We start from the raw sequence: 11,026 nt of genomic DNA, 5'->3' as shown, positions 1-11,026 counted from the left end.
CTCAAAAAAAAATTTTTTCATCAATATCATTTTTTTCTAAACTGAATAGTTTGCGCGAGAGACACTTCCAAAGTGGTAAAATGTGTGTCCCCCCCCCCCCTGTAACTTCTAAAATAAGAGAATGATAAAACTAAAAAAAATATATAATGTACATTACCATGCAAACTTCCACCGAAAATTGGTTTGAACGAGATCTAGTTAGTAGTTTTTTTTTAATACGTCATAAATCCCATAAATACGGAACCCTTCATGGGCGAGTCCGACTCGCACTTGGCCGCTTTTTCGATTTTTTGCGATAGGCGTCCAGTCTTAACTCTGTCGACTGAGTTATTACGATTTCCGAGACGACCGCTCCAAGGCCGCGCGCCCCGCGGCGCTTGTGTTTTGTTTATCATTAGATCATTACTATAGCTTTGTGTGTTGACATAATATATACATATACATATACTATACTTTAGTATAGGTATAAGGATGGTGATATCGCGCGGGGCAATGACCGTGAATATTATCTCCGCGATAATCCCACGTGGCGTTCTGATAACTAAGTAAGTAAGTACGTTGATAGGCGAAGAGCGGCCGGCGGATAAATTAGGTAGGTCAATTTGACTGACGAACGTTATTATTTGTCTTGTGATTGTGACATATTTCTGGGGTTCTGGGTTCATCGTGACAGTATTGACAGTCGGGCTACTAAAACCAGGGATCGAATACCGAACATTTTATATGGATATTATGAATCAATCGCTGAATTTAATCAAATGTTTCGTACCGTAAGTACCTGATCATCATCTTCCTCGCGTTGTCCCGGCATTTTGCCACGGCACATGGAAGCCTAGGGTCCGCTTGACAACAAATGCCAACAATTGGCATAGGCACTAATCGTTCTTATGAAAGCGACTGCCATCGGACAGCGAGTTGAGATCGCTCAACACACAACTAAATAATAATAATCACATTACTATATACTGTACCTTAAGTATATTCAAAACAACACCGCGCGTTCCACGCTCACATGCCAATACCAGATAAAACACACAACCGTGTACCTTATTCAATACACCGCAACGCACACATACACACCCTATACGGACACGGCTAATGACGTCAGTGTCCCCGCGACCGCGGCGCGCGCGCGTCGTGTTTGTTATACATTCCAACATGGCGGCGGAGAGCGGGGATGTGACGTCAGAGTCGCAGGGGTCGAGAACGCGCTATTGTGCGGTCTATGATTGTACACATAAATACAAGACGCACCCACAGCTTGCTTACTTCGGGTTCCCGAGTGATAAGGAAAGGTGAGCATGTCATTTTTACGTTGTACAGATATACTTTAGGGGCGCGTCTATAGTCTGTCCGTTTTTTCCTAATTCTAAGTAGGCCGTTTCGTAAATGCAAGGAGGAGCGCGTTTACTTCTATAAATGTCAGTTTATAATTTATATATACAGATACTGAGCGTCCAAGTCCAAGACACGTGTCGTGCATTTTTTTCTAGAATTTTTTCGATCGGCGTCTGCGCGGCCGTAAAACGACAGATAATATGAATGCTTTAATTAACATTTAACAAATTAACACTGTTTAGAAGAATATTTTTTTGTCTGCCACGGCACGTGTCCACTAAGTACTGTAAGTACTAAGTAGAGATAAGCCGACCGATAGGAAATAGTGTACTGTCAGGAAAACCGTGATACATTTTTTTATGGCAGCAAAGCCAATTAATTAAAGTGGTTTTTCAATTTAACTGCTTTCTAGTTGACTAAATGTATTGCTTGTAATATGCCAGATAAATCAATATAAATACCACTACACACACACACACGACCCAGCAACAGCAACGGCACACACAAACAACAACGACAGTACATACTCGTAGCATAGTACAACAACAGTTTTTTTATATAAGTATAGGCACTGACTTAATATAAAAGAAATAGACACACAAAGCAGAACAAAAACGTCAAGAAATGTGGATCCCAATGACGTTTCGCACCATTTGCATTGATGATAAAAACGCTTACGTAAATTTTGAGTCAAGATAAATGTTTCGTACAGAAAAGAGCTTAATGTCGTAAGCATTAAGTGTCAAATTTGCAAACATAAGTACCAACACTGTTAAAATATTTAGTCCGATGGCACTAAACGTAACGTATTTACGTCAAACAACGTCAAACGAGAATAATGAACGAATGGAGTCACTTTGGTACACTTTAATATGTATTACTGTACAGGAAAATATTAAAATTGAAGTAATAAATAAAACAAATTTAATTTAATCGGGAGCTCAAATAAAATTAATTCGTGGTTCAAATTCAAACAAATTAAATTTTTAATTCGTAAGTATACGTCTTTAAATACTAATTTCCTTGAAATAAATTCTACTTATTAAATAACTGTGTATTTAAGATCTACATTTACTCATAGCACGGGTGCACGGGGACATTTAGATACTGATTGGATTTTTTTTATAAAGTCTACCTATACTTTATAAAAAAAAATCCTGTGGTTGTCACTGTGTTCCGACAGGTTTAGCATTTACAGTTAGTCGATATAAGCCCTTATTGGTGGTGTATATGTCGGAAACAGGGAAATGGGCCAAACACACAAGTGCCGTTTTGCCTTGTTTAAAACTGCATCACCCCTATCTTTTGCTATAATTAAATAGCAGTCCACTTTGCACGTCGCATAGGTTTTCTTGGAAATCTTCAATTTAAACATAATATTATTTCTTATGAATTCCATATAAAAATATAAAAAAATATTGACCTCACATCGACTCAATAGAATTTTGTTCCTTGACATCCCTTCTTTGGTACTAACAAATTAATTTATTCAAAACCATAAAATTACCACCAGATTACATAAATTATGTAATGCTATCCAAAGAACTAACCGAAAGAAATACATTCCATCCTTTTTCCTTGTTTTATCATTGTTATTTTTACATATTTTAACGGCACATTTCGTAATTGTTGACAACTTCACATTTGAGCGTTTCAAACAAGACTAAACGAAAAAGTGATGCATGATCTGTTTTGACATCACTTTTGTGGGGCCATTTTTGGCGGCTGATTGGGTATCCAGTTCTTTATACTATATCAATGAGTATAGGTAATTAGGTACGTAGTTGAACGACACAGTAGGTACTTAGCTCGCTTATTGTGTCGAATACTTTTCCAAATAAATACTTAGTTATAAGTAGGTATCTCTACAGTTCGCGTTCAAAAGTATCTATATATCTGTTACAGCCTATATCTACTTACATATATCCATACATAGACATATTATCTCTTTTTGTTAAGCTGCTAGATAATGGTAGATTAACGCGTAGTCGGATTTGCTACTGTAGATGCTGACTGTACCCTTGTTACTTGCTTATAGAATTAAACTATGGGCGGAGAAGATCCGCCGTCCCGACATCATCCAGGCCGACGGGCGCGTGTCGGGCTACTACCGCGTGTGCGAGGTGCACTTCAACCCGCGGCACGTCAACGCAACCGGCAAGCGCCAGCGGCGGCGGCTGCAGAAGCGGGCCGTGCCCATGCTGAGGCTGCCGCACCCCGGACCTTACGTGCACGTCGCTGATCTTATAGCCGTGCCCACAAAGTTCCAGGTAATGTTGGGTTGGTTTCATACATATTACATATATGTTAGTGTTTGCACCCCACAAGCATTCAAAGTAGAAATGAAAACTTCCTTCCTTCGATCGGCTGCTCTGGTGATAGTTATTGCAGTTGTTCCATTTTATCCTTGTTCATCTCCAAAACAGGTACATTTTCAATCCATTTTGGTCGGTAAATTTATAAATATGCAAGTATAAATTACGTTAGTAAAATAGAGCTTTATTTTATTAAGCTGGTTTCATTCACAGGTAAAGGGCAAGACATTAGTAAAAAGTACGCTAGAAGTTTGCGAGTACGTCGGTGAGGCGCCCAAACAGAAAACCAAAAAGAAGCAGAAGGTCCCTCAACCGCCAAAGCTAGTCTCGCTGCCCGCACTCGAAGGATTGTTCTCCGACTGCGACAGGCACCTCGCCCCGAACACAGCGGAGTTCGTCAAGCTCGTAGCTCGGATGCAGGCAGTCCAGGATAACGACATTTGTATCGAGTTTCTTCACTCGAACCCCCAAGCGTATCGTCTCCTGCAAGACTCGCTGGGACTCCCATCCGTACGCGCGCTACATCGCCACTGCGCGCCGCAACTACCTGATTTCAACACTGCTGTCGAGCTCCTAAAAACTAGGGCTGATCAAATGACGGAACTAGAGAAACACTGCACTCTCAGTGTACAATTTTTAGACGCAAGGGAGCTTCTGTACTACAACATAACTTTCGATAGGATTGTCGGATTGCATGAAGTCGACGGCATACAGAGACCATTGGTGGCCACTCGTGGGGTAGTTGTAACGGCGAGAGGATTGTTGAAGAACTGGACGCAGCCTGTAGCTCTTTGCTATTTAGCGAAAGACGACGAACCCTTTAATCCCTGGATCGACAAGATCATCAACCGTCTTCACACCATTGGGCTTAAGGTACACGCGTTGGTCTGCGATCCTACAACACCTGCTATTCGGGAGGTCTCGCCCGAACAGCCTTTCTTCTTCGTCGGCGATACCAAAATCTACCTCCTCTACGACCCGCCACGCTTGATGAAGAAGCTGCTTTGTGAATTTATGGTCTACGATTTTCATTTCGACAAGACGATAGCAAAGTGGAGCGATATACTTCTGTACAGGAAGATAGAAAGGAATAAGGCTTTGACTTTAACACCTAGTTTGACGGACGCAAGCATGAAGTCTCTCACAATGCATGTTATAAAGCCTCAGCGAGCCGCGCACCTCCTGTCCCCTGCACTGGCCACAGCTTTAACCGACCGCGCCGAGCAGGGCCATCTCAGCGACAGCGCACGAGCCACCGCTAACTTCATTATCAAAATCAACAACCTCTACGATCTGTTGAACTCTACCACAATGAAAACCAGCTCGGAGTTCAAAAAGGGACTGTCGCAAGACTCGAATCAAGTCGGTTTCCTCACATACATGAAGACATTTTTTAAAACCTTAAAGTTGGAACAAAGCTCCTTTTTCGACAAAGTCGCAACTAAGAAGCTCTCCGACAGCTGGCGGGTGACGATCGAGGCTGTGCTGGCGCTGCAAAAGGACTTACAACCGGTGCGACCGTACTTACTGACACGCAACTTACATTTGGATGACAGCGTAGCTGAGAAAGCGCGGCTCACGGTGCGCTCAGGCTTCCCGAGCTGCCAGCAGATATTTAGTGCTTTCAAGAAGCGGTTCTTTCATGAAATGCTGCAGTCCAGTGAGACGAGAAGCGTAGATTTAAACGATCTACTGGCACGAGTCGTAGGTGGCGCTGCCAATGGTCATCAAAGCGATCCTATGGAAATACACGATGATATACCTGTAAGACCAACTGACTACCGACATCTGCAGCTGCCGAAGACGTACAGTCTTATGTCAGTAGCAAAGCACTTACTGCGCGCGGCTTCGCGCATTCACGGAAACTGTGCTCTTTCTGTTGAATATTTGAATGCCCCACCAGAACCAGACTTCCTTCAACTTGTGGAGAATTTGGATGAGACCTTGACGAGTGCTTTGAGGGAAGGTGTCGGAGCCAGTCGGCTCCTGCGGGAGCTTCTGCTGGACGTGCACGTGCTGGACTGCGCGTTGCCGTGCGCGTGCTTCCCGCTCGACTACCTCAAGAGACTGTTCTTCCGATTACGGCTGTACGGCATCCTTAGACATAACCAGAAACATTTCAAAAGCGGCGATACTGATCTTCAAATTAACAATTTAGAATAACTTAATTATTAAGTACGAGTACCTAATGACTGCTGTGAAATGAATAAATGCTGTGATTTGATTTGTTATTCGATTCATGTTATAAGTTGATTAAAGGTATAACTTTAAAATTGGCTCCTAATTAAAATCACGAAGCGATACATAAGGTCAGGTTGGGTAAAGTAAAAGAAACGTAGTATATTTTATTGGTGGCAAGAGAAACCGTATGAGGAAAGTCCTTCTAAACACTTACGTAGATAAGTATTTTTAAATTAATTTTATTTATGCATTAGTTTTATTATTACTTACAAGCTTTTTATTAACTTGCAATCTACCTAACTAACTATGTACCTAGTTTTTAATATCTTTAAGTATCTCCGTTTAATATTCTCCTACAAGTATTTATCTTGTCCCATAGTTTATTTCACCCCATCTAACCATAACCTTACTCAGTTTAGTTAAAGATTTATCTGAGTGTCTGAGGAAGAGAGGGCAGATATTTTTTTCGTGTGAATTATTTGTTATTTACAGTTCACATATGTGTGCAATAAAGGTAAAGTTAAGGTCATGGGTGGTTGGGTGGTTTTACGGTAGTTATTAACTACCTTTAAACCTAGTAACAAAGATCACATTAAAAGGCAAATCGTAACTGTTTTATAAATGGCACGTTTACTAGTATTCCCGCTCAAGCTATCCTCGCAACAGTGTGTTGTGGGGCCATCAGCCTTGATTACAGCTATAACCATAACCATGCCCCCCCCCCCCCCATACAACCGGCCTCCATTATGCATTAGTCGCGTGCGGTGCGGTGACTGCGGTGCGCCGCATCCGCCGCCGTGGAGCGATGCACTCCGTGCACTGTCCGCCCAACCAGCTCTCAACTGAAGGCCTACCGCGAACCATGTTCGAGGTGTTGCCTCCCTGTCACACTTACGTACGAATTTACAAGTGCGACAAAGAGGCAACACGTCGAACGTGGTTCGCGGTAGGCCCTCTGAATCCTGCTCATAGGTAGGTAGGTACATATTTTTTTTTATACCACATCGGTGGCAAACAAGCATACGGTCCGCCTGATGGTAAGCCGTCACCGTAGCCCATAGACGCCTGCAACTCCATATTGCATATTGTATGTATTTGATTTTATCCCATCAAAAACATCAATGTGAAATGAGAGCCAGGACCAATATTAAGAATTGAGATCTCATGGGTGCCAAGACTGCCAAGTTCTATTCTGAATGAGATCAAATAGCGATGATATGCGGCTCCTAGACTAGTATTAATTTATACCAACCTATAAGTCGAAATAGAAGGTTTCACTGCGGTTCCATTTCGTTTCTAGTAAAATGCAGAACCGCAGTTTTGCTCATAAACAAAGTGAATCGCTATTTTAAATCTATACCTACTAGCATTTCCGCCTTTTCCTCGTGGTTAACCTAGTTAGGCAAATCAGTTTAAAACATCGAGGAAAGCGGACATTTCCAACATTGACAAACCACGACGATACCAACACCAACTTAACAACAGCCTCAAATATACCCTCGATTCCAAAACAGATTCAAATTGAGGGTCAAAAGATTCTTAGTCAGCGGTTACTGATCGAACAACTGCTCAACGGAATGGGATCTCCTTATCGAGTGATCTTGGACGCTGCGCAATTGCGCATGCTAATCAAGATAAAGACGACTGGATGAAAGCTTTGAAGTCACAAAACCCATTGGGGAATTGAAGTTGCGGGGAATTAGTTTTACTTTTCGTTCGGTAGGTACGTTTACAAGGTTTGCAATCTGTCTGTCAATCCTGATTCTGAGGACACGGGGCCTACTCGATAGGCTGTTCTGACAACTAATAACTTTAATTAGGTACCTATTATGTCACTTTAAACACAATAGTTCCTGTAAGTAGCTGAAATCATTCATGAGAACAAGGGATTGGTATTGTCATTATGTAGATATCTATATATAGCGTAGTATATACCTACTGCATGAATGCCTAAGTGAAATATCAATAAGTATAAAATATGATATCATAGCAATCAACGTCAAGACGTGTCCCTCGTCCTGAAACCGTCGACTCCAAACATAGATGGATCGTTTAATAAATATAATGTTGTCAAAATCCCGAATACGAAAATGACCGAGTTCAAATTCCTTTATAACTGAGAGATTATTTATTTGTCCGACAATACATCAAAGTGATCAATGCCGACATGCCGAGGTTGTACAGTCAGCGGCAGAAGTTGCTAAGCGGACCAGGTGTTCAAAATGATCTTGACGCGACTTAAGAGAATAAGAACGTGTCAAGGTAATTTTGAACACCTCGCCCGCTGAGCAATTTCTGTTGCTGATTGTACCATCGTGCATCGTCAACAGTGAACTCACCATTTACGAACATGAGCCTTCTTGCAACGGCACAAGGTGTACAAATGGTCAACGGACCATGCATGAGTGCTGTGAGTAGGTAGAGTAAGTGCTGCAACAGGGGAAATGGCGTCGATATATCAGGATCGAGTCGAGCGTGTTGTGTGCTACGATCTTCCATTTGGATTATTGACCGAGACTGAGTTCACATTTATGTTCGGCCCCGGATAATACCTACTTATTGTATTAAGTATAAGTAGAACTTGTAAGTATGTGGCGTGTTAATATTTATCTCAAACAGCGATACGACACGCCATATTGTTCGATACAGCACCGGCACCCGGTGTGCACGCCACTCCTTCGACAATTTTATAGTTATTTGTAACATATGCTAAGTAAAGATTAACCAAATATACAAGTTATTAAGACCGAAGATCTGTGTTTTCCATCAAGAAACGCCCACATCCCCTATCGACGGGATAAGTATATTAACGAAAAACAAGGTATTGTTTTTCGTTAATATAATAGGTATAATATAATAGGTTAATATAGTAGGTATACTAGACTCTGATGATCAGTGATCACCCTTACTTTGCACAAACTTAGCAATAAGGTTGCATACATATCCCTAAGCTCCATACTTGACCAAGACAACACTTGGCATGAAAACTGACACCTAACCGGCCTCTATTTCACCAACTTGAGGCAAGTTATTAAAACGCCGCAGCCATTCCATCCCGCGCATTTATTTACAATTTACATGCACCTCCCCGCCCGCCGTATGCAGTGGCGTTACCTACTTATCTAAAGTCTGAACACGATTTTTTGCTATTGTGTGTTGTCTCGTGTATTATACAGGATGCTCGCTGGGCACAGCCCGCACTGCCTGCCAAGCTGTCTCTCTCTAGATAGACAACATGGATTTGTATTCATAACGATTTACGCCTAACGAGTACGTTGCCTACGAATATGGTCACCGGCGAGAACCAGCCATTGGCCATATTCAAAATTATCCCTAACCCCCAGAAATCAAGTAGGTAAGTATATATAAGTAATGCTAACCTCGAAAGCGGGAAAATTATGAATATGGTTATTAATATCTATAAAACCATCAGTAAATACTGTTTCAAAGCGACTTACTTAATAAATGTTTGCTTCATAAAAAAAAACCAGCCAAGTGCGAGTCGGACTCGCGCACGGAGGGTTCCGCACCATCAACAAAAATAGAGCAAAAAAATCGTGTTTGTTGTATGGGAGCCCCCCTTAAATATTTATTTTATTTTATTTTTAGTATTTTTTGTTATAGCGGCAACAGAGATACATCATTTGTAAAAAAAATTCATCGCGGTTCATGAGATACAGCCTGGTGACAGACGGACGGACAGCGAAGTCTTAGTAATAGGGTCCCGTTTTTTACCCTTTGGGTACGGAACCCTAAAAAACGAGCTGGTTTAAGGAATAGGTACCTATGTTATTTCTGTTCAGTGTAATATTCAAGTACAGATTTCCTCTGCATTTTTTTAAATCATAGACAAATTTAGAGGAACAAGTCGATAAGGACAATATTAAAAACATAGTACCTAATAATAATTACGTTGTCGCTTAAGGTCTGTCTGCTCCGTGCTACGAACGAACGGGTAAGACAAGTAGCCGCCGTCATATGATATGAGTCATGTTCTCCAATTCCCTGAATCCGTCGAGTGGCTCGCGAGGCTCTCGTAAACTTGTTAGTCTCCCCCCCCCCCCCTTCCTCCCTTAGCGGGGTGTTTATTTACCGACTACACTATTTCCCCATTTCTGTATCAATAAATTTGACGTATTCGTTGAGTCCCGCTAAGGCCGCCCATGCATGCACGAACGATAAAAATTGCCAATTAATGATGAAAAATGAAAATGTACTTATAGAAAGCTGAGTACTCATACTTAATTATTGGTTCAAAAGTATTAACCAATTATAAAACGAATCTTTGACACGATGATCTCACTATTTGTTGCGATTATAATGGAATTATATACCTACGCGTAATGTTACCCTATTTTTGTAAATTTAACCTTTACATATATCAAATATGTATAACGCTTTTTTACCAGCATACAACTATTCTTTATTACGAATTACGATGATGGCACATTTTTAAAACCAACTGCGCACCGAAAGATATAAATGAAGTTCTCTTTGTTTTTGTAAACCGTAAACCTTTAAAGCACATCGTTTTACCGTCGGCATAAATTGAAATGGGAGTACAAGTTAAACACCCGACTTCATTTATAGTTTGCAGTATCGCAGTTCATCGTTCACCGTCTGTCGTCACATGTCCGTTTGTAACAGAAATCACTCGAAAGTCGAAACTGATCATAGATTGACCTTATATGTTAGCAATAAGGTCCAAGAGAAATCCACTAACGGATGGATGGTGCGTGCTATCGCAAAGGGATCACTCGGTAGGGAATCTCTTACACACGATGTGTAGTAACTCAGTTGCCAGCATACTGCATAGGAACTATATGTATAGAAGATGGTTTGTTTATGTACCATTTTACGAGGTAGCGAAGACAGAAGACAAGCACACAGGACTGATCTACACGAATATGGGGTTTTAAGCTCATTTTAAAACAGTGACGCGGCGCAGAATTGGCGTCTGATGTTGATGTCCTATGGAATGTCCCCTTGTCCTTTTAAAATTTAAGTATGTAAGTTGTAAAACCATCCAACGACCTGGTGAACAACCTGCTGTGGGCACAATTAGTAATTTTCGAGAATAACTTACTTTATTGCAATGTATATATTAGGTATATATTGCAAATCCATATATATTTCCGTAATCGGTCCAAAGTTTATCAGTGTACAATTTTAAATAAATACAACCGCCATGC

The 11,026-nt window shown here is 41.1% G+C and overlaps 1 protein-coding gene across 1 annotated transcript; it reads left to right on the top strand.

Annotated features, from left to right (window-relative positions):
• The first annotated feature begins 1,108 nt into the window (after window positions 1–1,108).
• Window positions 1,109–5,826, top strand: LOC134655779 (uncharacterized). Its single transcript, XM_063511241.1, has 3 exons — window positions 1,109–1,295; window positions 3,377–3,608; window positions 3,867–5,826. Exons 1-3 carry the CDS (start codon window positions 1,159–1,161, stop codon window positions 5,814–5,816), a joined length of 2,319 nt encoding a protein of 772 aa, XP_063367311.1. The 5' UTR covers window positions 1,109–1,158; the 3' UTR covers window positions 5,817–5,826.
• The last annotated feature ends 5,200 nt before the right edge of the window (window positions 5,827–11,026 follow it).

Source organism: Cydia amplana, chromosome 17 (genome assembly GCF_948474715.1).
Source record: "Cydia amplana chromosome 17, ilCydAmpl1.1, whole genome shotgun sequence".
Lineage (NCBI taxonomy): Eukaryota > Metazoa > Arthropoda > Insecta > Lepidoptera > Tortricidae > Cydia > Cydia amplana.
The sequence above is the reverse complement of the archived record's forward strand: the minus strand, read 5'-3'. Positions and strand labels throughout refer to the sequence as shown.